Source organism: Coregonus lavaretus (genome assembly GCF_964263955.1).
Source record: "Coregonus lavaretus genome assembly, chromosome: 2".
Lineage (NCBI taxonomy): Eukaryota > Metazoa > Chordata > Actinopteri > Salmoniformes > Salmonidae > Coregonus > Coregonus lavaretus.
This window is the reverse complement of record NC_139989.1, coordinates 28,590,609-28,616,764: the sequence shown is the minus strand read 5'-3', so window position 1 is coordinate 28,616,764 and position 26,156 is coordinate 28,590,609. Positions and strand designations below refer to the sequence as shown.

The following is a 26,156-nucleotide window of genomic DNA, read 5'->3' as shown; positions in this document are numbered from 1 at the left end:
GGGAGGCCCCGGTGCACAACTGAGCAAGAGGACAAATACATTAGCGTGTCTAGTTTGAGAAACAGACGCCTCACAGGTCCTCAACTGGCAGCTTCATTCAATAGTACCCGCAAAACACCAGTCTCAACGTCAACAGTGAAGAGGCGACTCCGGGATGCTGACTTTCTAGGCAGAGTTGCAAAGAAAAAGCCATATCTCAGACTGGCCAATAAAAAGAAAAGATTAAGATGGGCAAAAGAACACTGGACAGAGGAAGATTGGAAAAAAGTGTTATGGACAGACAAATGGAAGTTTGAGGTGTTCAGATCACAAATAACATTTGTGAGATGCAGACCAAATGAAAAGATGCTGGAGGAGTGCTTGATGCCATCTGTCAAGCATGGTGGAGGCAATGTGATGGTCTGGCGGTGCTTTGGTGGTGGTAATGTGGGAGATTTGTACAGGGTAAAAGGGATCTTGAAGAAGGAAGGCTATCACTCCCTTTTGCAACACCATGCCATACCCTGTGGACAGTGCTTGATTGGAGCCAATTTCCTCCTACAACAGGACAATGACACAAAGGACAGCTCCAAACTATGCAATAACTATTTAGGGAAGAAGCAGTCAGCTGGTATTCTGTCTATAATGAAGTGGCCAGCACAGTCACTGTTGTGGGAGCAGCTTGACCGTATTGTACGTAAGAAGTGCCCATCAAGCCAATCCAACTTGTGGGAGGTGCTTCAGGAAGCATGGGGTGAAATCTCTTCAGATTACCTCAACAAATTGACAATTAGAATGCCAAAGGTCTGCAAGGCTGTAATTGCTGCAAATGGAGGATTCTTTGACGAAAGCAAAGTTTGAAGGACACATTTATTATTATTTATATTAAAAATCATTATTTCTAACCTTGTCAATGACTACATTTGCTATGCATTTTGCTATATTTCCTATTCAAACTCATGTCAAGTATGTTTTCATGGAAAACAAGGACATTTCTAAGTGACCCCAAACTTTTGAACGGTAGTGTGTGTGTATATATATATATATATATATATATATATATACACACACACACACACACACACACACTTATACACACACACACAAACGACCCGCAGTGTTTGACTACCCTGCATCGGAGCTACTCGATAGTGTGCAGCTTTTCTTTTTAAAGAAAACAAAACAAAACAGGCAACACTGGGTGATGAACACTCCTGCTGATGATTTCACTGTGTATGTTTCGTGATCAGGGGCCTGGGTTCAAATTGTATTTTTATTTTAAAAACTTCGAGCTGTGCTTGATTGAGCTTGCCTGATACAAATGGGTTAGCTCCAAATATGAAAACCCTGTCGAGCAGAGCAGGAACCACTCCAGGCAGGCTCAATCAAACGCTGAACATATGTGAAAGAAAACAAATACTATATGAACCCAGGTCTGTTTGTGATAAGGATTATCTGATGGATTATATGGTTTTACCAGTGTAGGAGAGACCCCAGCTGTCGTCATCTTTCCCCAACAGGCTGCAGAAGGTATGTCGGTACTTATCTAGGTTCACGTCACAGGTTCCGATGCCTACCATCTACACAACATCAACATAGAAGAGTCTTCATTCAACATGTTCACCTTAAATCACATAACATCAAAATAGAACCGTCATCAACATGCTCACCATCACACAACATGCAAAAGGTTCACAAAATAAGCTTTAGGAAAGAGAAACCACTAAACTTCCTAAGGTTTTACAAGCCTCAGCCCCAACCCACATCAGTGGAGGCTGGTGAAGAGAGAAATTAGAGGACAGGCTCATAGTAATTGGCTGGAATGGAATGAATGAAAACTGTTCCATTCATTCCATTACAATGTGCCCGTCCGCCGATTTAAAGTGACACCAGCCTCCACTGATCCTCACAATCCTGTCTCCTGAGTAATGATGGGCGGCGCCTCACCATATCTGTCCCGTACACTGGTGATGTCATCTTGATCTCCCAGAAGTGTTGTCCATCTGCCAGCTCCTTGGAGCCTCTGATGGCTGCTGTGCCGCAGCTGTACTCCGTGTGGAAGTTGACTTTGCGGTTGTCGCAGGTCATCAAAGTGGCCGTGGAGCGGTTACTGTCGTCCCACACCCAGTCGAAGTCTGCAATGTCAAGAGGTCAGTGGATCCAATGACAGTTGACTTCCAACATTTCAGACACTTAGATATTTGAATAAGCAAATAATGGTGAGTTTCACTTTGGGAACTCCCTGATACAGCCTGGGAAGAAAACCCGCAGAAAGTGTGAAATACCTGGAGGGACTTGACCAATAAAAAAAACTCATTTTCCACTTCAAATCGTTTTGCTACAGTGTGCCCTTCTGAACACAACCCTGGTTTCCCCACCCTGCCCCTCCCGTCCTCACCCTGGTCTTCCTCTCCACAGTGGCAGTCTTTGATGCGGTGGAAGCCCCGGAGACGTGGGTTGTAGCTGGGCTCGGCCTGGGAGTCGCAGGTGCAGTACGACTCTCCGGTAACGGGCACGGCACTGGGGACCGGCGGCACCACGGGCCTGTAGTCTGGTTCAGAGTCTGAGTCACTGTACTGTAGAGGCCACAAACACAATTTACAAACAGTACATAACAGTGCTCAAATATGTCAGCTGTGCTTGACTCCGCTTTTCTGGCACAATGGAACCCTCTACATCACAGGTGTCAAAACTCATTCCATGGAAGGCCAATTGTCTGCGGATTTGCACTCCTCCCTTGTACTTGATTGATCAACTAGCCTAAGGTCACTGATTAGTTAGGAACTCCCCTCACCTGGCTGTCTAGGTCTTAATTGGACACAAATTGAAAGGAAATAACAAAAACCAGAAGACAATCTGCCCTCCATGGAATGAGTTTGACACACCTGGTCTACGTCCGTCATAAACGGACCCTATTTAAAAAAAAATATATTCATTGAATATTTAAAATATACAATATACTTGCAGTGAAGCCGCTCAACAAGTACATCACATTAGTCATCTAACAGACTCCAATTCCAGAGTGACACACAGAAGCAACCAGGGTCAACGCCCTGCTCAAGGGCACGTCGACAGATCTCCCACAAGGTCAAAAATGGGGACCCGAACCAGCGATCCATCAGCCACCGGCCCAAGCTCCCAACCGCCAGGCCACCAGCCCTCCAAGAACCCCCCCACAGTTCCCCATGAGCTGCCCCTCAACCATCCGAGACCAATGTAGATCAATGTTATGCATTTTCAGCCATTCCTGAACCAGAGACCAGAAACAGGCTACCTGAGGGCAATACCAAAATAAATAGTCTATTCATTTTGTATCCTCACAACAAAATCTGCAGAGCTTCGATGATTGTATATAATAATTTTAGCTGAAAAGCACGAAGTCTTGAACCTTGCGTCGTTTTATATAAAAAATCTCTTCCCATCTATTTTGCAATCTGTATGGCACAGCTGTCAACATCCTGGTCCACAAATGAAAATCGGTATACAGTAATCCCTCGTTTATCGCGGGGGTTACGTTCCGAAAATGACCCGCGATAAGTGAAATCCGCGAAATAGAAAACTTTTTTTTTTTACAATTAGCAACTATTACATGTATACAAATACAGTGACTCACGTGTAGGCCGTTTCACTGCTCTTCAGACTGGGCCGCTGCATCCTGACTGCGCTCTGCAGTGTTCTCTTCTTCTGAAGCCCGCGGTGCAGGTGTGTTTGTTCGGGAGAAGAACATAGTGATAGGCAGCTGTTGTCGCTCTTTTTTCTTCTTTGCAAAAAGATCCTTGTACACCGACATGCCACCATCGATTACGTTGGAGAACTGTAATGAACGGCTCATCAAAGGGTCCCATTCCTCAGCTACTCACTTAAGTTCAGTGGCCATTCGCACCATGGTTGCTAAGCGACCAAGCGTTAGTCCTTCCTCCTCATCTCTCGTGTCCTCTTCTCCCTCTTCTCTTTCATCGTCGCTTTGTGGCTTTGTCATTTACCTTCCCTTAGCATGTCCAGAAGTTTAACTTTATCTGAGATAGGTAGCATCTTCCGCCGTTTGGGCCCATCCGCAGGTGCTTTTGTCGGTCCAGGCCGTTTCGTCGACATTATGGGTTTAGGAGATGTTCGAAATTACAAGATAATTTGGCCAACTTAATGTAAATTTGCCAAGCTGTTTTATGTACGTACACATAACTGCACGAGACGACAAAATGATAGCACAATTCGTAGCATGTTTTGATACAAGAAGCGGGAGTGAGTTTTTAGCGAATCAGAATGCAGAGCACAATGCACCAAAAAAAAAAAAATGCATTATGAAAATCCGCGAAATAGCGAATCCGCGATAAGTGAACCGCGAAGTGGCGAGGGATCACTGTACTTTCCTATTCATGCTATTTTTCTTCCTCCGCCAGTTTTGATCCTTTATATTGGGCAGACAGACCAGTTCCCTACCTCCTCCCACTGCCACCTACCTCCTCCATTTTTGGGGTAATGCTGTAATCAATTGGTTGTAATCTTGGATTGTGCAGACCTTCCCATACAATTATGATAACTCCACGAAAGACATAACTACCATTCAATATAATTTAAAAACAAAATACCTTTTCAAACATACCTTTCCAATAAATACAGGTATTTTATCAACCAGCACATTTGAGTTTAGCCATAATATTTTTTGTAATATTTGTTCCATCTTTTCAGGGGGATGAAATTGAAATTGTAGCCAGCTCTGCAATGCTTGTTTGAAAAAGAGAGATACAGTGCCTTGCAAAAGTATTCCCCTTGGCATTTTTCCTATTTTGTTGCATTACAACCTGTAATTTAAATGGGTTTTTATTTGGATTTCATGTAATGAACATACACAAAATAGTCCAAATTGTTGAAGTGAAATGAAATAAATAGCGTTTCAAAAAATTCTAAAAAATAAATGACAGGAAAGTGGTGCGTGCATATGTATTCACCCCCTTTGCTATGAAGCACCTAAATGAGAACTGGTGCAACCGATAAAAATAAAAATAAAGTTAAATTAATCGAAAATGAGACATGGCAATCTGCACAAAGGCAAAAAGGCCATTTTTAAACAATGGATGAGCTTTTCTTAGTAATCTACTTGAGAACCATTTAGGGTTCAAGTAAAACTTTTGAATAAGTGATGCTTTTAGAGAGAGGTTTAGGGCTTTTATGTTTAATAATCTCAACCCACCCAATTCATATTCATTATATACAGTGGCTTGCGAAAGTATTCACAGCTCCTTGGCATTTTTCCTATTTTGTTGCATTACAACCTGGAATTAAAATTGATTTTTGGGGGGTTTGTATCATTTGATTTACACAACATGCCTACCACTTTGAAGATGCAAAATATTTTTGTGTGTGACACAAACAAGAAATAAGACAAAAAAACAGAACTTGAGGGTGCATAACTATTCACCCGCCATCCATCATTCCTTCAATTCTGACCAGTTTCCCAGTCCCTGCTGATGAAAAACATCCCCACAGCATGATGCTGCCACCATGGATGGTGTTCTCAGGGTGATGAGAGGCGTTTTCCTTGATGGCCAAAAAGCTCAATTTTAGTCTCATCTGACCAGAGTACCTTCTTCAATATGTTTGGGAAGTCTCCCACATGCCTTTTGGCGAACACCAAACATGTTTGCTTATTTTTTTCTTAAAGCAATGGCTTTTTTCTGGCCACTCTTCCGTAAAGCCCAGCTCTGGAGTGTACGGCTTAAAGTGGTCCTATGGACAGATACTCCAATCTCCGCTGTGGATCTTTGCAGCTCCTTCAAGGTTATCTTTGGTCTCTTTGTTGCCTCTGATTAATGCCCTCCTTGCCTGGTCAGTGAGTTTTGGTGGGCGGCCCTCTCTTGGCAGGTTTGTTGTGGTGCCATATTCTTTCCATTTTTTATTAATGGATTTAAATGGTGCTCCGTGGGATGTTCAAAGTTTCAGATTTTTTTTATAACCCAACCCTGATCTGTACTTCTCCACAACTTTGTCCCTGACCTGTTTGGAGAGCTCCTTGGTGGTGCCCTTTGCTTAGTGGTGTTGCAGGCCTTTCAGAACAGGTGTATATACTTACACTGAGATCATGTGACAGATCATGTGACACTTAAATAAAGTCCACCTGTGTGCAATCTAACTAATTATGTGACTTCTGAAGGTAATTGGTTGCACCAGATCTTACTTAGGGTCTTCGTAGCAAAGGGGGTGAATACATATGCACGCACCACTTTTCCGTGATTTATTTTTTAGACATTTTTTAAACAAGTTATTTTTTTCATTTCACCTCACCAATTTGGACTATTTGGTGTATGTCCATTACATGAAATCCAAATAAAAATCCATACAGAAATCCAAATAAAAATCCATACAGGTTGTAATGCAACAAAATAGGAAAAACGCCAAGGGGGATGAATACTTTTGCAAGGCACTGTAGATAGGCACGCTTTATCTTGTCTGGTTTAGCATCCCAGATAAAGCTAAATATGTTTTTGCTCATATGATTTGAAAAACGAATCATCAGGAGTAGGCTTCGCCATAAGTAAGTGAGTAAACTGAGATATGACTAAGGAGTTAAATCAGGGCAATTTTCCATAAATAGACAGGTATTTACCTCTCCAGGTTGCAGGATCTTGTCAATTTTTACAAGTGTTCTATTGAAATTAATTGTGGAGAGCTCATTTATATATTTTGTGATATGAATACCAAGTATGTCTACTTCACCGTCAGCCCATTTTATAGGTAAACTGCAGGGTAATGTAAAAGTTTTATTTTTTAAAGATCCAATACGTAATATTGTACACTTATCATAATTAGGTTTTAGTCCAGAGAGTCCAGAAACGTTATCTAGATCTTCAATGAGATATTGCAGGGATCTAGCATGCGGACTTAATTTAAACTTGAGTCATCGGCATACATGGACACCTTTGTTTTTAAGCCTTGGGATTTCTAATCCTCTAATGTTATTTGATCTGATTTTAATAGCTAGCATTTCAATGGCCGTAACAAATAGATATGGATAAAGCGGACACCCTTGTTTAACTCCTCTTGACAATTCAAAAATCTCAGAAGTAGCCGCTATTTACTATTTTACACCTGGGGTTGCTATACATTAATTTTACAAGAGAATCAAAGGTCTTTTCAAAATCCACTATACAGTGGGGAAAAAAAGTATTTAGTCAGCCACCAATTGTGCAAGTTCTCCCACTTAAAAAGATGAGAGGCCTGTAATATTCATCATAGGTACACGTCAACTATGACAGACAAAATTAGAAAAAAAAACCCAGAAAATCACATTGTAGGATTTGTAATGAATTTATTTGCAAATTATGGTGGAAAATAAGTATTTGGTCAATAACAAAAATGTCTCAATACTTTGTTATATACCCTTTGTTGGCAATGACACAGGTCAAACGTTTTCTGTAAGTCTTCACAAGGTTTTCACACACTGTTGCTGGTATTTTGGCCCATTCCTCCATGCAGATCTCCTCTAGAGCAGTGATGTTTTGGGGCTGTCGCTGGGCAACACAGACTTTCAACTCCCTCCAAAGATTTTCTATGGGGTTGAGATCTGGAGACTGGCTAGGCCACTCCAGGACCTTGAAATGCTTCTTACGAAGCCACTCCTTCGTTGCCCGGGCGGTGTGTTTGGGATCATTGTCATGCTGAAAGACCCAGCCACGTTTCATCTTCAATGCCCTTGCTGATGGAAGGAGGTTTTCACTCAAAACCTCACGATACATGGCCCCATTCATTCTTTCCTTTACACGGATCAGTCGTCCTGGTCCCTTTGCAGAAAAACAGCCCCAAAGCATGATGTTTCCACCCCCATGCTTCACAGTAGGTATGGTGTTCTTTGGATGCAACTCAGCATTCTTTGTCCTCCAAACACGACGAGTTGTGTTTTTACCAAAAAGTTCTATTTTGGTTTCATCTGACCATATGACATTCTCCCAATCCTCTTCTGGATCATCCAAATGCACTCTAGCAAACTTCAGACGGGCCTGGACATGTACTGGCTTAAGCAGGGGGACACGTCTGGCACTGCAGGATTTGAGTCCCTGGCGGCGTAGTGTGTTACTGATGGTAGGCTTTGTTACTTTGGTCCCAGCTCTCTGCAGGTCATTCACTAGGTCCCCCCGTGTGGTTCTGGGATTTTTGCTCACCGTTCTTGTGATCATTTTGACCCCACGGGGTGAGATCTTGCGTGGAGCCCCAGATCGAGGGAGATTATCAGTGGTCTTGTATGTCTTCCATTTCCTAATAATTGCTCCCACAGTTGATTTCTTCAAACCAAGCTGCTTACCTATTGCAGATTCAGTCTTCCCAGCCTGGTGCAGGTCTACAATTTTGTTTCTGGTGTCCTTTGACAGATCTTTGCCATAGTGGAGTTTGGAGTGTGACTGTTTGAGGTTGTGGACAGGTGTCTTTTATACTGATAACAAGTTCAAACAGGTGCCATTAATACAGGTAACGAGTGGAGGACAGAGGAGCCTCTTAAAGAAGAAGTTACAGGTCTGTGAGAGCCAGAAATCTTGCTTGTTTGTAGGTGACCAAATACTTATTTTCCACCATAATTTGCAAAAAAATTCATGAAAAATCCTACAATGTGATTTTCTGGATTTTTTTTCTCTCAATACTGTCTGATCAGGATGAAAAATACCTGGTAAAACCTTATTAATTCTGAGTGCTATGCATTTCGCTAGTTTTTTTGCATCACAACATTGAAGTGTAAGAGGCCTCCAGTTTTTAAGTTAGACTGGATCTTTATATTTGCCATCTGGGTCTTGTTTTAATAATAGTGAAATCAGACCTTCCTGCTGAGTACCTGACAGACTACCACTCCTATAGGAGTAGTTAAAACAAGCTAACAATGGAGCTGTGAGTATATCAAAAAAGGCCTGGGGCTTTTCCACACTGAAAGGATTGAATAGCCTCAAAAAGTTATTCCTCTGTAATTTGGCCTTCGCACTTATCTTTCTGTACATTTGTTAATTTTCCTTTTTTTTGTGGAAAGAATTCCTTACAGTAATCGTCATTCAGTGGGTGAGGATGAAACAGGAAAAGAGAACATCTGCTTAAAATATTTAGCTTCCTCTTTTAAAATATAATTCTGAGAATCATAGATGACTCCGTCTTCAGTAACGAGTTTCTGTAAATTCTTTTTATTAGCGTTCCTGTGTTGGAGATTCAGGAAGAATTTGGTGCATTTTTCTCCATATTCCATCCAGTTTTAGTAATAGATTACATTAGATTGTTCTTGAATAAGTTCCTTCAGTTCTTTACTTTTTCCTCCAACTTATTTTGTATCGCTGTAGTATCATTTTTATTGCTATCTACCTGTACAATTAGTTCATGTATTTCCCTTGTTAGTCTTGTCTCTTTAGCCAGAAACTGCTTTTTTCTTATTGATGAATATTGAATTGAATGACCTCTGAAGGTACATTTAAAAGGTATCCCAAACAATAAGGGGATTTGCTGAACCTATATTGTACTGGAAAAATTCAGTTATTGTAGTGTATTAAGATTATGTCTTTGTTAAATGTTTTTCATGAAGAAATGGAATGTTGGTTATGTTAGTATCAAAAGGCAATGTTTAGTATAATGTCACATATAATAGACAGGAAGTGTGTTGTAAACTGGTGATTGGCCAGAAGAGGGAGCCCATCTTGTTGCATTGTTTATAAATAGGGGTACACGAAGAAGATAGGGCAGAGCAGCCATTAGAATGGGAGGACACTGCTCTCCAGACCTCGCGAGTCTGTTACTCATGCTGAAGCTTGTGGTCTGAATAAACCTTATGATCAACGTTCAGTATGAGCAGACTCCTTTTGTTCATCAGCAATAATTGCCACCACTCACTCGATACGACAAATGGCGAGCTTGCCAGGAGGGATTATGCAATCCTTCTTTGCTGCATTTGGAGTCGCTAAGCTAACTCAAGCTAACTTCGGTCTGGAGTCATGACCCGACTAGACACAGCTAAGTTGTTAGTTTTGTTACTGCTTGTGTACACTGGAGGAATGTACCCTTATGACCGTGCCTCAGGTGGTGTTTTTGCTGATGACTGGGGTCTGGCTAATCATTATACAAATTTTAAAAATAGCGCAAAAGTGGTTAGAGTTTAGGGATTGTTTATAGAGATGTGTTGCTTGAATAGTAAGTCAAGAACAGTCGGGGCCAAGATATGTATACAATTTTAGAGCATTGCAGGTTTAGATAAGCCCTCGTGACGAACGGGGCGACCAACAGGGTGGGCCAAAATCCTGGCAACGCATTATGAGTTTCAGGTTCAGTCTGGGACTGGGGGTTGGTGGGACATTTCTTGGGGATGGCTTACTCAACTTCTGTTCGACGGGATAGTTGCATTGGGGGGGATCGCTCATAGAAATAGCCATACCCACGGCAAAATAAATTTAGGACAAACGAAACAGTACTCAATTAAAGACGCAATGCGGGTTTTGTTACATGTTGTAGGCCGCAGTTAGCTAAAGGCTAATGCTAAATGCTAAATGTGTTGCGTGCTACATGATAACTTCAACCTTAGAGGTCCACTGCGATGGATTCAAGCCTCTTAAACTTGTTTGTATGTGGTGGAACTGAAAGTTCTACGCAAATGTGAGCTCTGTTATGTGTAATTGTGTGAGTATAAGGTATAAAATAGTGACGCTGTAGCGTAATGCTATCGTTCTGTTGTGTGGTAAGCATGGGCTTGAATGGATGTGCGCATGTGCATGATTTTACGGGGCTAAAACTACGACATGCGATTGTGCTCAGCCTACAAAACAAAATGGTGGCGTAAGGTCATAGGTTTTTTTGGGGTTTCCTTTCAGGGGTGAAATAGTTAGTTACAGAGAAAGGAAGGTGGACACGAATCTTTTAAAATCGTTAAAGTAACTGTTATTCGAACGTGAAACTATTTGTTGAGATGTAGTAAATTTATACATTAAATATATGTTGGCGAAGTATAATGAATTGAATTAATTGAATTAAATGACGGATTAAAATTAAATTAAAATGTTTTGAGCGATCTATTTATTCCTGGGTTCAGTTTTGTAGCAAATATGAGTGGGGAATATTGAATGTGGATAACTTGGTTAAGTGTATAAACTTTGAATGCTTGTCTGTACTGTTTTCTTTCCTTGTCATATGAGCCTATAGAACGGAGCAAAGGAGAGAGAGGGGGGCTAACGTGTGCGTGACGTGACGTGACAAGGTGTGACGAGGCAGAGTCAGACGAGAGGATCAGATCAGGCTAGTGCACAAAATCATCCTAACAAAATATGTGATGTTATGACGATTTTACATAGGCTTGGCAAATGATTCATTAAAAATTGCATTTTGGAAGCTCTGTGTATCACTGGGGTTTGATTACAGATGTGTTGGGAATCGAAGACTGACATTCTTCTGTAAATTTATGATAATTATGGGTTATAGAGCAAGGGGTTACAGGCTTTGTTTATGGGTATTTTAGTCTGAAGATGACTAACTTGCATTTACTGGCAGTTGATGGGTTGTGGTAATATAGCCAACACTAATTGATAAATTGGTGACATAGGAATAAAAATTGGTTTTAATTATTCATGATTTTTAATTGATTTATTTGGATTTATTTGGAGTTGTTTAGGGTTGTATTAATAATTACAGGGGGGAAGCCTTAGGCTATACAGTCTAAAATAAGCTAGTTCACAATAAAGGAATATAAAAGGGTTGATGTGTTAGGAGAAACTAATGGCAGATGTTAGTACACCTTTCTCACATACGGATTCAGCAAAAAGTACAGCTTAGGGAGGTTTATCCTCAGCTTTCAGTGATCATCCAGCAGGGTGATTATGGCATCAGAGATGAAGACGAATAATAGATAGAGGACAAGCAGAAATGACGATAAAGATGAATCCAGAACTCCAGAAGGAAGAAAATGTGATGTCTGGAAGAGAAGAGTGAACTTAAAGAAGATGAGGATGATGAAGATGAGAGTGATGATGAAGAGGTCATGGGTGGATATGACTGTGATCAGAAGGAAGTTGGCAAGAGAGAAACGAAGAAGGATACACGAGATTTGATCTCTGATGAAAGTTGAACGAAGAAGGGGACAAGAGATTCGAGTTCTGATGAAGAAAGCGATGAAGATTTGGAGACGAAGGGGGGTGCATTGCTGAGAGCATCGATTAGAGAAGAAGAGAAAATAGCTAACAGTTGAAACAACCGGCCATTAGAAGTGATAGTGAATAGGGGAAAAACTTATTTGGGTTCAGCCTAAAGAGGTTAAACATCTCACTAATTGATAACGAATTAGGATAGGGATTTGAGGTAGTAAAACAGTTAATTACTCTTAAGATACTAATATTAGAAGAAACTGTTATGGCAGTGTTGGGAAGAGATGCATTGTTTAAATTGAATTGTACAATAAAATGTACACTAGACGACTGTCTATTAGACAATCTGTCTGAAAAGTTAAAAGGGGTGACTGTTTATTCTGGGTGACATTCTTACACTAAGAGATTTCAGGCTAGGCTAAAAGGTGTTTAGACATTTGCCAAGTCTGTGTGTAATGAGTCAGAAGCAGGTGGGGAACTTTCCCAATCACATATTCTAAACATTTGGTGGTAAGGGATTGTGTGAAAATCAGGGGGAAAAGTTGTAAATGTTATGAGAGAAAAGATTAGATTAAAATAAGTTAGGAGTAGATTAGGGTTGAAGGAACTCTGAGACAGTAAGCTAAGTTTCAAAGTTAGTAATAAGAGAGAGAGAGAACAGTGAGGAAGGACATTTTAAAGTTTAGTGGGAAGATATGGTAGGAGTTTAAATCGGTTAGGAGCAGATGCATTGAGAAAGTATGTGTTGCTGAATGATAAGAAAAGATTGAGGGTGATTGAGTATCTATAGTTACAGTTCCCAGCAGGGAGATCAAGGTAATTATAGGTGTATTTTGTGTAATCACAAGTTTGAAAGTCAGGGATTAGGGAAAGGACTGAGATTTGGGGAAAAAGTGACACTAGTGGTGATAGATGGAAGTACAAGCAAAGACAACTTTTTTCTTTGGGGAAAAACTAGGAACAACAATAAGGACATCAACACGTGAGTCTATTATAACAACAGTGAGAAGCAATTTAACTCTTTCAACATTGATAGTTATTAAAGCCATAAATATATCGCATTTGATTATAAGGGAACCAATACAGCACCAATGTTAGGGAAAGAATACTTATTAGGGTTAGGATGGTGACGTTCCTCCCATATGGAGAGATAATTATGGAGAATAAGTATGGTTATCAGGACCAGGACTAGAAGTTGTTGCACCTAGTCAAAGGAGGGATAGTTTGTACAACGATATGAAGTGGAAGAGGTTAGGAGTGACTGTTCACTTATTTGGCGTAATGTTACAGAGAAAGGTCAGGGAGAATATATGTATACTTATCTAGTGCAAGCATTAGAAGTTGTTCCGGTTAGGAATTATTGGTTAAAGGGCTATGTAATTCATAAAGTAACGCTTATAATGGAAGAGTTAAGGTCTGTTGAAGCTTCCGCAGTCATCGAGGGAGTTCAGGAAGAGTAGATTATAGTAGTCACTCCAACAGTAGATAATACACAGAGGATAATGGGAACTTTTGCACTAGAAGTAATTAGGGTTGATACAGTAATACATCAACTACTTTAATGGTAACTTTGGAAGGGATTAGTGATACGATGGCAATAGCAAAAGAGGAAGTATGACATCGACAACAACTTTTCTGAAATTAAATGGGGAATTTTAGACTCATGGGTTATGTTACGGATGGAGAGTGCTGTCAATGATAGTACGAATGGGGTTAAAATAGGAGAACAGATAGTAGTAGAGAGAATATAGATTCATCATGGAGGACAGGATGAGATCTTTGATTTTGATGACAGACAAGGAGAGGTATCTGATCAGTACCGCTTGTTCTTCTGTTGTGGAAATTAGAGATAGATTAACTCATTCTGTAAGATCAGTGAGGAATCTTGAGGGTCCATGTCTGTTGAGAATTCCAGCACCAAACATGTTAGACGGTCGCGCAGCCTCTATCAGGTATGGGTCAGTCTTATGCTTTGTCATGACTGTGGTATTAGCAACAGTCATTGACAGATAAAATAATGTCGTTGTCAGAGCAGTGGTTTAAGCCTAGGTTTAAGTGTTCTTGGTTAAATGAATTACCCTATGGGAATTGTTAAATGGGAAAGGAAAATCAGGTAACAACGGAACTCTGAAGTATTCAGGTCAAACATTGAGGGCTAAAAGTTGTTTTTGTTCTAATAAAACATATGAGGCAAAGGGGATGTTTATGGGAAGATCAGATTGGGATGTTATATGATGACTTTGGATAAGCATGACATTAAGGGTAGTAATGAGAAATATGTTACTTTTTATGTACCAGGTAGTAGGAACAGCAGGACTTTGAGGGTTAAAATATTAGCTTTTGTCTGACAATGTGACTATGGAGAATTTTAGAGATATTTGGTGGGTTTGTGATGATAAAATATATATTCTTACATTATGGATGGACAGGATTTGGTTACATGTCAACGTTGAAGCTTCCATATGAGGCTTTTACTATTAAAAGAGGAGTAGCACCGAACACAGATCAATTTGAAACTAGAGTTCAAAATAGGATGAAAAGGGACATGTCATAGGCTTCAAGCCTATCATTGAAGGATAAGTCTAAGGGAGAAGGGGGGACTTTATTCATGGTATGGTGTAACATTTGGGAAAGATCATAGTGATAAATATTAGTTATACTTTCAGATAATATCACTGGGGTTAAATAAGGGATGCATTTGGAAGACTTGGTTGCAAGATCAGTTAGGCCAGTAGGGGCAGTGATGGGTCAGATTTTAGTTTCAGCTTTGATAACACTGTGTGATGTTTGTAATTTGTTACTGACCTTTGAGAAAGCTTTGATATTGAGATAGGTTGGAGAGTGATTCCTGGAGACAACACTCAGATGCCGGTGTTGACTGTTCCTGATCTGGATAAAGATGGACCAGTGGAACTGAATGGATAAATATCATTTTTGATTATTGGATGATTTTTTTTTTTTTTTCAATATTGAGGTGATGTTGGTATAATTTATGAATCAAAGGGGGGAATAGGTTTATGTGATTCATGCATCATTTATATATCATTGTTATATTCCTAGTGGATATTGATGTTTAATTTGAAAGGGTTGTTTTGCAAAGGATACTGTTTGGTCGTTTCTTTTCTTTTCATTCCAGAAGCATTTGGGAGAACATGTGGAGATTGAAATACTCAAACAAAGACAATATGAAGGGACAATATGACTGGAGGAGATGAAACAAGGAGGGTGTGGCCGATTCCATCATCAACAGTCCATTGGAAGAGAGACTACAGGGAGATGAAGTGTAGTGGACTACATTCCAGTGTCTGCAAGGAAATATAGACATGTGTAATACATAATTGTGTAATAGTCTCAGGTATTAATTTTTGTAGAATGATGATTGATGTTATTGAATACATGTGAGGATCTTAGATGTTTTTGTTTATTTCGGTGAATGTTTAGGGACAGAGAGGCTAGGAAGGGAGAGATTCATTGTACGATCCGATGGGTTGACCAGCCGTACAATGGATGTTATTGGATAGGATTTTGTTTGCAGGGGCTTACATGTGTATTTAGTTGCATCATACTTTCAAATGCATTTACATGAGTTATGAGGTTATCTGGAGTACCGACGGTGGTTGCCTGGGGCAGAGGGACCGTGAGAGAATTTTACTGTCTTGATTGATGGATGGATATCTGAAAAGATGGCTGCCGGACAGTTTTTCGCTCTTACACTCCATAGAGATTTCTTCATATTTCATAGTAATGTATTCACACTTCATAAACAGTTATTTCATAAGAAAGGTATTTACACTCTAGAGAAGAATGTTTTTGGTTTAATGTTAAAGATACTCAATAAGATAAATGGTTACTAGTCATAATCTTATTCTGTTTGTTTTCGAGACGTTTAGTTCGTCTCGAAGGGGGGAATATGTAGTGTATTAAGATTATGTCTTTGTTAAATGTTTTTCATGAAGAAATGGAATGTTGGTTATGTTAGTATCAAAAGGCAATGTTTAGTATAATGTCACATATAATAGACAGGAAGTGTGTTGTAAACTGGTGATTGGCCAGAAGAGGGAGCCCATCTTGTTGCATTGTTTATAAATAGGGGTACACGAAGAAGATAGGGCAGAGCAGCCATTAGAATGGGAGGACACTGCTCTCCAGACCTCGCGAGTCTGTTACTCATGCTGAAGCTTGTGGTCTGAATAAACCTTATGATCAACGTTCAGTATGAGCAGACTCCTTTTGTTCATCAGCAATAATTGCCACCACTCACTCGATACGACATTATCAATTATTTTGTCTTAGTTTAAAATCCCAGTCCACATGGACATTCTAAGAGTTATGTGAAGGCCAATTAGATGATGATCCGATCGCATTCTGTCTCCTATTAAAACTTTTTTAAACATCTGATGCATGAGAGAAAGATATAAAGTAGTCAAGACGACTAGCTTGATTAAGTCTCCTCCATGTACAGTTGAAGTCGGAAGTTTACATACACTTTAGCCAAATACATTTAAACTCAGCTTTTCACAATTCCTGACGTTTAATCCTAGTAAAAATACCCTGTCTTAGGTCAGTTAGGATCACCACTTTATTTTAAGAATGTGAAATGTCAGAATAATAGTTTTGAGAATGATTTCTTTCAGCTTTTATTTATTTCATCACATTCCCAGTGGGTCAGAAGTTTACATACACTCAATTAGTATTTGGTAGCATTGCCTTTAAATTGTTTAACTTGGGTCAAACGTTTTGGGTAGCCTTCCATAAGCTTCCAACAATAAGTTGGGTGAATTTTGGCCCATTCCTCCTGACAGAGCTGGTGTAACTGAGTCAGGTTTGTAGGCCTCCTTGCTTGCACACGCTTTTTCAGTTCTGCCCACAAACGTTCTATAGGATTGAGGTCAGGGCTTTGTGATAGCCACTCCAATCCCTTGACTTTGTTGTCCTTAAGCCATTTTGCCACAACTTTGGAAGTATGCTTGGGGTCATTGTCCATTTGGAAGACCCATTTGCAACCAAGCTTTAACTTCCTGACTGATGTCTTGAGATGTTGCTTCAATATATCCACATAATTTTCCTTCCTCATGATGCCATCTATTTTGTGAAGTGCACCAGTCCCTCCTGCAGCAAAGCACCCCCACAGCATGATGCTGCCACCCCCGTGCTTCACGTTGGGATGGTGTTCTTCGGCTTGCAAGCGTCCCCCTTTTTCCTCCAAACATAACAATGGTCATTATGGCCAAACAGCTCTATTTTTGTTTCATCAGACCAGAGGACATTTCTCCAAAAAGTACAATCTTTGTCCCCATGTGCAGTTGCAAACTGTAGTCTGGCTTTTTTTATGGTGGTTTTGGAGCAGGGCTTCTTCCTTGCTGAGCGGCCTTTCAGGTTATGTCGATATAGGACTTGTTTTACTGTGGATATAGATACTTTTGTACCTGTTTCCTCCAGCATCTTCACAAGGTCCTTTGCTGTTGTTCTGGGATTGATTTGCACTTCTCACACCAAAGTACGTTCATCTCTAGGAGACAGAACGCGTCTCCTTCCTGAGCGGTTTGACGGCTGTGTGGTCCCATGGTGTTTATACTTGTGTACTATTGTTTGTACAGATGAACGTGGTACCTTCAGGCGTTTGGAAATTGCTCCCAAGGATGAACCAGACTTGTGGAGGTATACAATTGTTTTCTGAGGTCTTGGCTGATTTCTTTTGATTTTATTATTATTATTATTATTAATAATAATAAGCCATTTAGCAGACACTTTTATCCAAAGCGACTTACAGTCATGTGTGCATACATTTTTACGTATGGGTGGTCCCGGGGATCGAACCCACTACCCTGGCGTTACAAGCGCCATGCTCTACCAATTGAGCTACAGAGGACCACATTTTCCCATGATGTCAAGCAAAGAGGCACTGAGTTTGAAGGCAGGCCTTGAAATACATCCACAGGTACACCTCCAATTGACTCAAATGATGTCAATTAGCCTATCAGAAGCTTCTAAAGCCATGACATCATTTTCTGGAATTTTCCAAGCTGTTTAAAAGGCACAGTCAACTTAGTGTATGTAAACTTCTGACCCACTGGAATTGTGATACATTAACTATAAGTGAAATAATCTGTCTGTAAACAATTGTTGGAAAAATTACTTGTGTCATGCACAAAGCAGATGTCCTAACCGACTTGCCAAACTATAGTTTGTTAACAAGAAATTTGTGGAGTGGCTGAAAAACGAGTTTTAATGACTCCAACCTAAGTGTATGTTAACTTCCGACTTCAACTGTATATCTCACTAGGTCGGGGTTTTTTAGTCTCCAAATAGCCACTATTCCTAATATGTCCATAATATTTGTGATTTCCTTAAGGGCACGTTGATGATAGTTTATAGAGTGATTCCATTTACGGTCCATTGAGGTACTTAACACTGTGGTATAGTCTCCCACCATAATGATTTGATCATTTGTTGCCTGTAAGTTCAATAAATTGGTATAAATATTTTCGAAGAAGTATGGATCATCCTGATTTGGACCATATAGATTAATGAGCCAAATCAGTTTTTCATCCACTTTCATATTAAAAAAAGATCCACCTTCCTTGCGAATCATTCCTATTTGCACATTCAGATCGACATTTTTGTTAATTCATATCATCACACCTTTTGAGCTCCTTTGTCCATGACAGAAAATTACTTCACCACCCCATTCCTTTTTCCACGCAACTTCATCTAAGGATGTACAGTCGTGGTCAAAAGTTTTGAGAATGACACAAGTATTGGTCTTCAAAGTTCGCTGCTTCAGTGTTATGAGATATTTTTGTCAGATGTTACTATGGTATACTGAAGTATAATTACAAGCATTCCATAAGTGTCAAAGGCTTTTATTGACAATTACATTATGCAAAGAGTCAATATTTGCAGTGTTGACCCTTCTTTTTCAAGACCTCTGCAATCCGCAATCACTTCTGTGCCACATCCTGACTGATGGCAGCCCATTCTTGCATAATCAATGCTTGGAGTTTGTCAGAATTTGTGGGTTTTTGTTTGTCCACCCGCCTCTTGAGGATCGACCACATGGGATTAAGGTCTGGGGGGTTTCCTGGCCATGGACCCAAAATGTTGATGTTTTGTTCCCCGATCCACTAAGTTATCACTTTTGCCTTATGGCAAGGTGCTCCATCATGCTGGAAAAGGCATTGGTCGTCACCAAACTGTTCTTGGATGGTTGGGAGAAGTTGCTCTCGGAGGATGTGTTGGTACCATTCTTTATTCATGGCTGTGTTCTTAGGCAAAATTGTGAGTGAGCCCACTCCCTTGGCTGAGAAGCAACCCCACACATGAATGGTCTCAGGATGCTTTACTGCTGGCATGACACAGGACTGATGGTAGCGCTCACCTTGTCTTCTCCGGACAAGGTGTTTTCCGGATGCCCCAAACAATCGGAAAGGGGATTCATCAGAGAAAATGACATTACCCCAGTCCTCAGCAGTCCAATCCCTGTACCTTTTTGCAGAATATCAGTCTGTCCCTGATGTTTTTCCTAAAGATAAGTGGCTTCTTTGCTGCCCTTCCTTACACCAGGCCATCCTCCAAAAGTCTTCGCCTCACTGTGCGTACAGATGCACTCACACCTGCCTGCTGCCGTTCCTGAGCAAGCTCTGCACTGGTGGTGCCCCGATCCCGCAGCTGAATCAACTTTAGGAGACGGTCCTGGCGCTTGCTGGACTTTCTTGGGCGCCCTGACGCCTTCTTCACAACAATGGAACCTCTCTCCTTGAAGTTCTTGATGATCCGATAAATGGTTGATTTTAGGTGCAATCTTACTAGCAGCAATATCCTTGCCTGTGAAGCCCTTTTTGTGCAAAGCAATGATGGCACGTTGGTAGAGCATGGCGCTTGCAACGCCAGGGTTCTGGGTTCGTTTCCCACGGGGGGCCAGTATGAAAAAATTAAATGTATGCACTCACTAACTGTAAGTCACTCTTGATAAGAGCGTCTACTAAATGACTAAAATGTAAGAAATGTAAAAAGAAGAACAATGATTTCAAGTACCACCCTCCTTTTAAAGCTTCCAGTCTGTTATTCTAATTCAATCAGCATGACAGAGTGATCTCCAGCATCGCAGTGCTAGCTGTGCCACTAGAGATCCTGGTTCGAATCCAGGCTCTGTCGTAGCCGGCCGCGACCGAGAGACCCATGGGGTGGCGCACAATTGGCCCAGCGTCGTCCAGGGTAGGGGAGGGAATGGCCGGCAGGGATGTAACTCAGTTGCAAGAGCATGGCGTTTGCAACGCCAGGGTTGTGGGTTCGATTCCCACGGGGGGCCAATATGAAAAAATTAAATGTATGCACTCACTAACTGTAAGTCGCTCTGGATAAGAGCGTCTGCTAAATTACTAAAATGTAAATGTAAATGTCTCTAAAGTAATGCAAGGTCTCTTTCATGATCATGTGAAACGTAAATTGCTATGGAACTGCTGGGATGTGTTTTTCTATGAAAATGATGTTAAAGGTAATTATGATGCAACTATGATGGTGATACGATATGGATTACAATTATCATCCTGAATAGTAAGGCTATACTCACTTCATGTTACACACAGACACTCAACCATGCAAATTGTTTGGGTTATTATTTATTTGGACATCACACATTATAGTCTTACTCTTATCCAGACATCATACACACTCACTAAATCACATCCGATATCATACATATCAACCTACTCAGATTTACTTCATGCATAATATCTTGACTCAATTTTCTAACATCTGTAACATTGGCAAACAGGCAAGGGAATAAAACAAATATTGCTAGAACCTGTTTCTTGTATTCTAAATATGACATTTGAAATCTTAAATTTTGACCATCTCTAATGGCAGTAACTTTACAAGCAATAATTAAGGTCAATTTAGACTGAGAATAATATCTAGTTATGGTAAGGGGTGAAATAAGTATAGCCAGTTATAATTGTAACGGTTTAGCAGATTATAAAAAAGGTCAGTCTTTACGTGGCTAAAAGAAAAGGAATAACATATACCGTTTACAGGAAACTCAATCTACAGTCGTGGTCAAAGGTTTTGAGAATGACACAAATACTAATTTCCACAAAGTCTGCTGCCTCAGTTTTGATGATGGCAATATGTTATTATTCCCCAATGTCCCTGTTCTGATATCTTCCCCTTGCTTGTTGTAAACATAGAAAAGATAGACAAACAAAAAACATTAAATTATAGAAAAGTTCTCAACAATAGAGAGGGAGAGGGGAGAGAGGGTGAGAAGAGAAGAGAGAACCTGTAAGCGTTCGTAGCCCCACTCCTCGCTCTCTGAGGCCAGTACCAGCGACCGGGAATCAGCGTCTCGCCGTATTCCACTCCACACGTAACGCCACGCCCGGCTGTTCCTGCTACGCCTCGACATTGCAGCAGGACACCTGGGGGATGGAGGAGTCAGGGTTGGATGGACAAAGGTTGCTTCCAAAATGGCACCCTGTTCAGCGCATTACTTTTGACCAGAAGTTGACATTTTTACAATGTAGGCAAAGATATGATATACAGTGCATTCGGAAAGTATTCAGACCCCTTGACTTTTTCCACATTTTATAACATTACAGCCTTATCCTAAAATTGATTAAAGTGTTTTCCCCTCATCAATCTTTACCCCATAATGACAAAGCAATAAATAAAATAACTGAAATATAACATTTACATAAGTATTCAGACCCTTCACTCAGTACTTTGTTGAAGCACCTTTGGCAGGAGCAGTGGAAACCGTACTTCTAGACCGGAACCCTGGCCCCTTGGTCCATTCTCCCTTTCCTCTCAGTTCCATTACATTACACATAAGAGTCATTGGACGAAGGCGTCTTCTACCTTGGGGAGTTTTGTTAAGGGCCCCGACGCTCGGTCTGAACATTAACATGCATCGCTTGCGGTACGGTTTTGGAAGCATAAGGACCTTATATTTCATATCAGTGAGAAATAATTTTCAAAAAACAAAAATACATTGATACACACGCCTTTATAGTGTAAGTGTTCCCACACCGCCATCTCCATGTTACAGCGTGTGTTTACGGAAGACACAGGGACCACCTGTGCTAATTAGCTATCTAGCATGCTCCTAACACCTGTGTGTAAAGGAAGAAGGCCGCCAGAAACGTGTTGTCACTGAAAAACACTGTCGGCTACAACAGTGATAAAGCCGGTTAAAACACTGTATATTTTGCATTTGTGAAATTATATTGATGTGATATGAAAGTAAAGGGCTTTATGTTTCTAGAACCATATCGCAATTTAGAATAAATTCACGTTTAGATGGAGTATTTGGGTGTTTTGGCTGCCAGAGCCAGTCTACCTCTGAAGATACTGTATCATATAAGGTCCTTGTACCTTATGGAGTAACGGTAGGCTCCTTAACCTCTAAAAGTCTATGCCAGGGATCATCAACTAGATTTAGCCGCGGGCCGATTTTTTCCTGCGTGGATTTGTAGACTGCAAAAATTCGCTAGCTAGCTAACCAACAACCGTAACCATGTATTTGAGAGACAACAGGTGGTCACTGTGCAAATGTATTTATGTTTTCAATAAACATTGGAGACGAAATACAGTTTACATGTTGTCAACAATCTAAGCCAACCCTGTCTGTTTTGCCCCATAGTTTCACACGCGTTTGTTTTGTTGCTAAACAACCAACCCATCTATTAGTTTGTAGGCCAAACCATTTGAACACTACAGACGCATGTTTTTGTGAGAAGACCGATTTTCTGGATTTCTCCTGGTCTGACAAACAATGCTGTAGCTCTGCCACATTCCACAGCAGATGCAGAAGTCCGACATAGGCGGATGCGGTGTATTGAGCCTACGTAAAAAAAACATATCACTAGCTTAAACATATGGATTTTGATAGGGACATTTTTATTATGTTAGACTGATGCACGGGTGCGTCAATCGACTTGGGGGTTAAGAGTACACCTTGGGCTAACTGACCAAAAAACCTAACCAAAAATTATGGATAAATGAAGATCTCCCACTCAGGCCGTTTATCATTGAAAGAAATTGTCACAGTTCCGGTCTGCTTAAGGGGCACCAATGCAATGGATATTTCACCGGATGTATAAATGTTCAGCATCTGTTGGCGTTTCCACTTACTACCAAATATGGTGATGAGAGGAAGCCCAGTGGCCAGCAGTGTGAGAAGATGGAGCGAGATGGATTTTGGCCGTCATTCTGCTAATTTTCTCATCGATTAAACATTTGATCTCCATACAGTTTTTTGTTTCCAAAAATAACATCTGTAACAAACAGAGTGGACTGTGTTTTGTAGACTTTACCCTTTGCCAAAGTTTCAAAAAATTGCATTGTTTAGAAGGAGTGCAAGGGCGAATTGAGTTATTGCACAGCGTAGGCGTTCCCAAACGGAAATATGCAAATAAATGCTAGAACGCACCAATAGGATCTCACTAGCTCGTGCTTGGCTCTGCCTATCTCCTCGCTTGTTCTGCCCACTATGATTAATTTGCTCCCATTGGAAAACTGGTGGTGCACGACTCCAGGATTTTTGAAGTCGACTTCGACTCCTGTGATTGGAGTCGACTCTTGCTCGGATGCGCACACACCATCTCATTATTGCAGTCCTACTAGGATGACTACATTTTCGTTCTAGAGGACTGACATGAGCATGATGCTGCCCACTTGCCTATAAAAGGTACATTTTGTTTGAATATAGAAGGTGATGTGTAGGAACTAGAATATTTCAGTGATATTTCTGCTGTGTGCAGCCTTGACTGATCCCATGGGATGATACGCTGATAAACCTGTTCTTTGTCATGTTATAGCCCTATTCGATCATGTATTACTAGAGAGGTTGTTTCATCTTCCGTCTCTGCAGTATTGCCATGTTTGCGGTTTTCCCGTCAAATTTGGCTACTTTGAAAACAATCATGGGTGAAAATGTATTGGTCGCGGGTTTTTGGGCAATTTCTAAGTTGCACCGCGGCCGCCATGGCATTTCTCTTTAAAAATATATACACTGCTCAAAAAAATAAAGGGAACACTAAAATAACACATCCTAGATCTGAATGAATGAAATAATCTTATTAAATACTTTGTTCTTTACATAGTTGAATGTGCTGACAACAAAATCACACAAAAATTATCAATGGAATTCAAATTTATCAACCCATGGAGGTCTGGATTTGGAGTCACCCTCAAAATTATAGTGGAAAACCACACTACAGGCTGATCTAACTTTGATGTAATGTCCTTAAAACAAGTCAAAATGAGGCTCAGTAGTGTGTGTGGCCTCCACGTGCCTGTATGAACTCCCTACAACGCCTGGGCATGCTCCTGATGAGGTGGCGGATGGTCTCCTGAGGGATCTCCTCCCAGACCTGGACTAAAGCATCCGCCAACTCCTGGACAGTTTGTGGTGCAACGTGGCGTTGGTGGATGGAGCGAGACATGATGTCCCAGATGTGCTCAATTGGATTCAGGTCTGGGGAAAGGGCGGGCCAGTCCATAGCATCAATGCCTTCCTCTTGCAGGAACTGCTGACACACTCCAGCCACATAAGGTCTAGCATTGTCTTGCATTAGGAGGAACCAAGGGCCAACCGCACCAGCATATGGTCTCACAAGTGGTCTGAGGATCTCATCTCGGTACCTAATGGCGAGCACATGGAGGGCTGTGCGGCCCCCCAAAGAAATGCCACCCCACACCATGACTGACCCACCGCCAAACCGGTCATGCTGGAGGATGTTGCAGGCAGCAGAACGTTCTCCACGGCGTCTCCAGACTCTGTCACGTCTGTCACATGTGCTCAGTGTGAACCTGCTTTCATCTGTGAAGAGCACAGGGCGCCAGTGGCGAATTTGCCAATCTTGGTGTTCTCTGGCAAATGCCAAACGTCCTGCACGGTGTTGGGCTGTAAGCACAACCCCCACCTGTGGACGTCGGGCCCTCATACCACCCTCATGGAGTCTGTTTCTGACCGTTTGAGCAGACACATGCACATTTGTGGCCTGCTGGAGGTCATTTTGCAGGGCTCTGGCAGTGCTCCTCCTGCTCCTCCTTGCACAAAGGCAGAGGTAGCAGTCCTGCTGCTGGGTTGTTGCCCTCCTAAGGCCTCCTCCACGTCTCCTGATGTACTGGCCTGTCTCCTGGTAGCGCCTCCATGCTCTGGACACTACGCTGACAGACACAGCAAACCTTCTTGCCACAGCTCGCATTGATGTGCCATCCTGGATGAGCTGCACTACCTGAGCCACTTGTGTGGGTTGTAGACTCCGTCTCATGCTACCACTAGAGTGAAAGCACCGCCAGCATTCAAGTGACCAAAACATCAGCCAGGAAGCATAGGAACTGAGAAGTGGTCTGTGGTCACCACCTGCAGAACCACTCCTTTATTGGGGGTGTCTTGCTAATTGCCTATAATTTCCACCTGTTGTCTATTCCATTTGTACAACAGCATGTGAAATGTATTGTCAATCAGTGTTGCTTTCTAAGTGGACAGTTTGATTTCACAGAAGTGTGATTGACTTGGAGTTACATTGTGTTGTTTAAGTGTTCCCTTTATTTTTTTGAGCAGTGTATTTCACTGTGACCTGCTGCTGACTGTCAGGCAGTGAGGCAAGCTGATGCTGAGTGAGTGATTGGTGGGGAAGGCCGGAGGGGGTTGTGTGTGTTTGTTGAGAGAGCACTACAGTTATTGGCTGAGTCACGTGAGCGAGAGAGCAGCACGCGTGTACTTTGTGACAACTTTTTACCAGTTGTAGGTAGGCTATTTAGATTGGAAATGATTGTCTCCATATTGACAAACTTTTTCCCATAAAACATAATACGCTAGAACTGATGCACATCAAGAAATAATGGAGACAAAGTGTAACAGGTGTAAAATTTTATTTGTATTTCACCGAAAATCCATCATTTATTTTCATTTATTATTTTAAAGGTTATTTTGAGATGTATTACACTACTTTCAAGAGTGAACTATTTTATTGTATTTCTTTCCTAAATTGTGATTTCATCAACGGGAGCCATGCTTTTACTCCTCAGTTTGCTCAAAGCGTGATGAGGAGAGGTATGTGTTTATGTATACTCGTCTTCTGAATGTAC

The 26,156-nt window shown here is 41.1% G+C and overlaps 1 protein-coding gene across 1 annotated transcript in view; it reads right to left on the bottom strand.

Annotated features, from left to right (window-relative positions):
- The window catches only part of LOC311137918 (SPRY domain-containing SOCS box protein 3-like), a 58,841-nt gene that overhangs the window by 28,025 nt on the left and 4,660 nt on the right, over positions 1-26,156 (bottom strand). The window contains exons 2-5 of the mRNA XM_084172532.1: positions 21,340-21,478; positions 2,378-2,555; positions 1,927-2,114; positions 1,457-1,559 (exon numbers count right to left, since the gene is read on the bottom strand). Of these exons, the coding sequence (XP_084028658.1) occupies positions 1,457-1,559; positions 1,927-2,114; positions 2,378-2,555; positions 21,340-21,465 (595 nt within the window). The 5' untranslated portion in view covers positions 21,466-21,478. The remainder of the gene's footprint in view (positions 1-1,456; positions 1,560-1,926; positions 2,115-2,377; positions 2,556-21,339; positions 21,479-26,156) is intronic.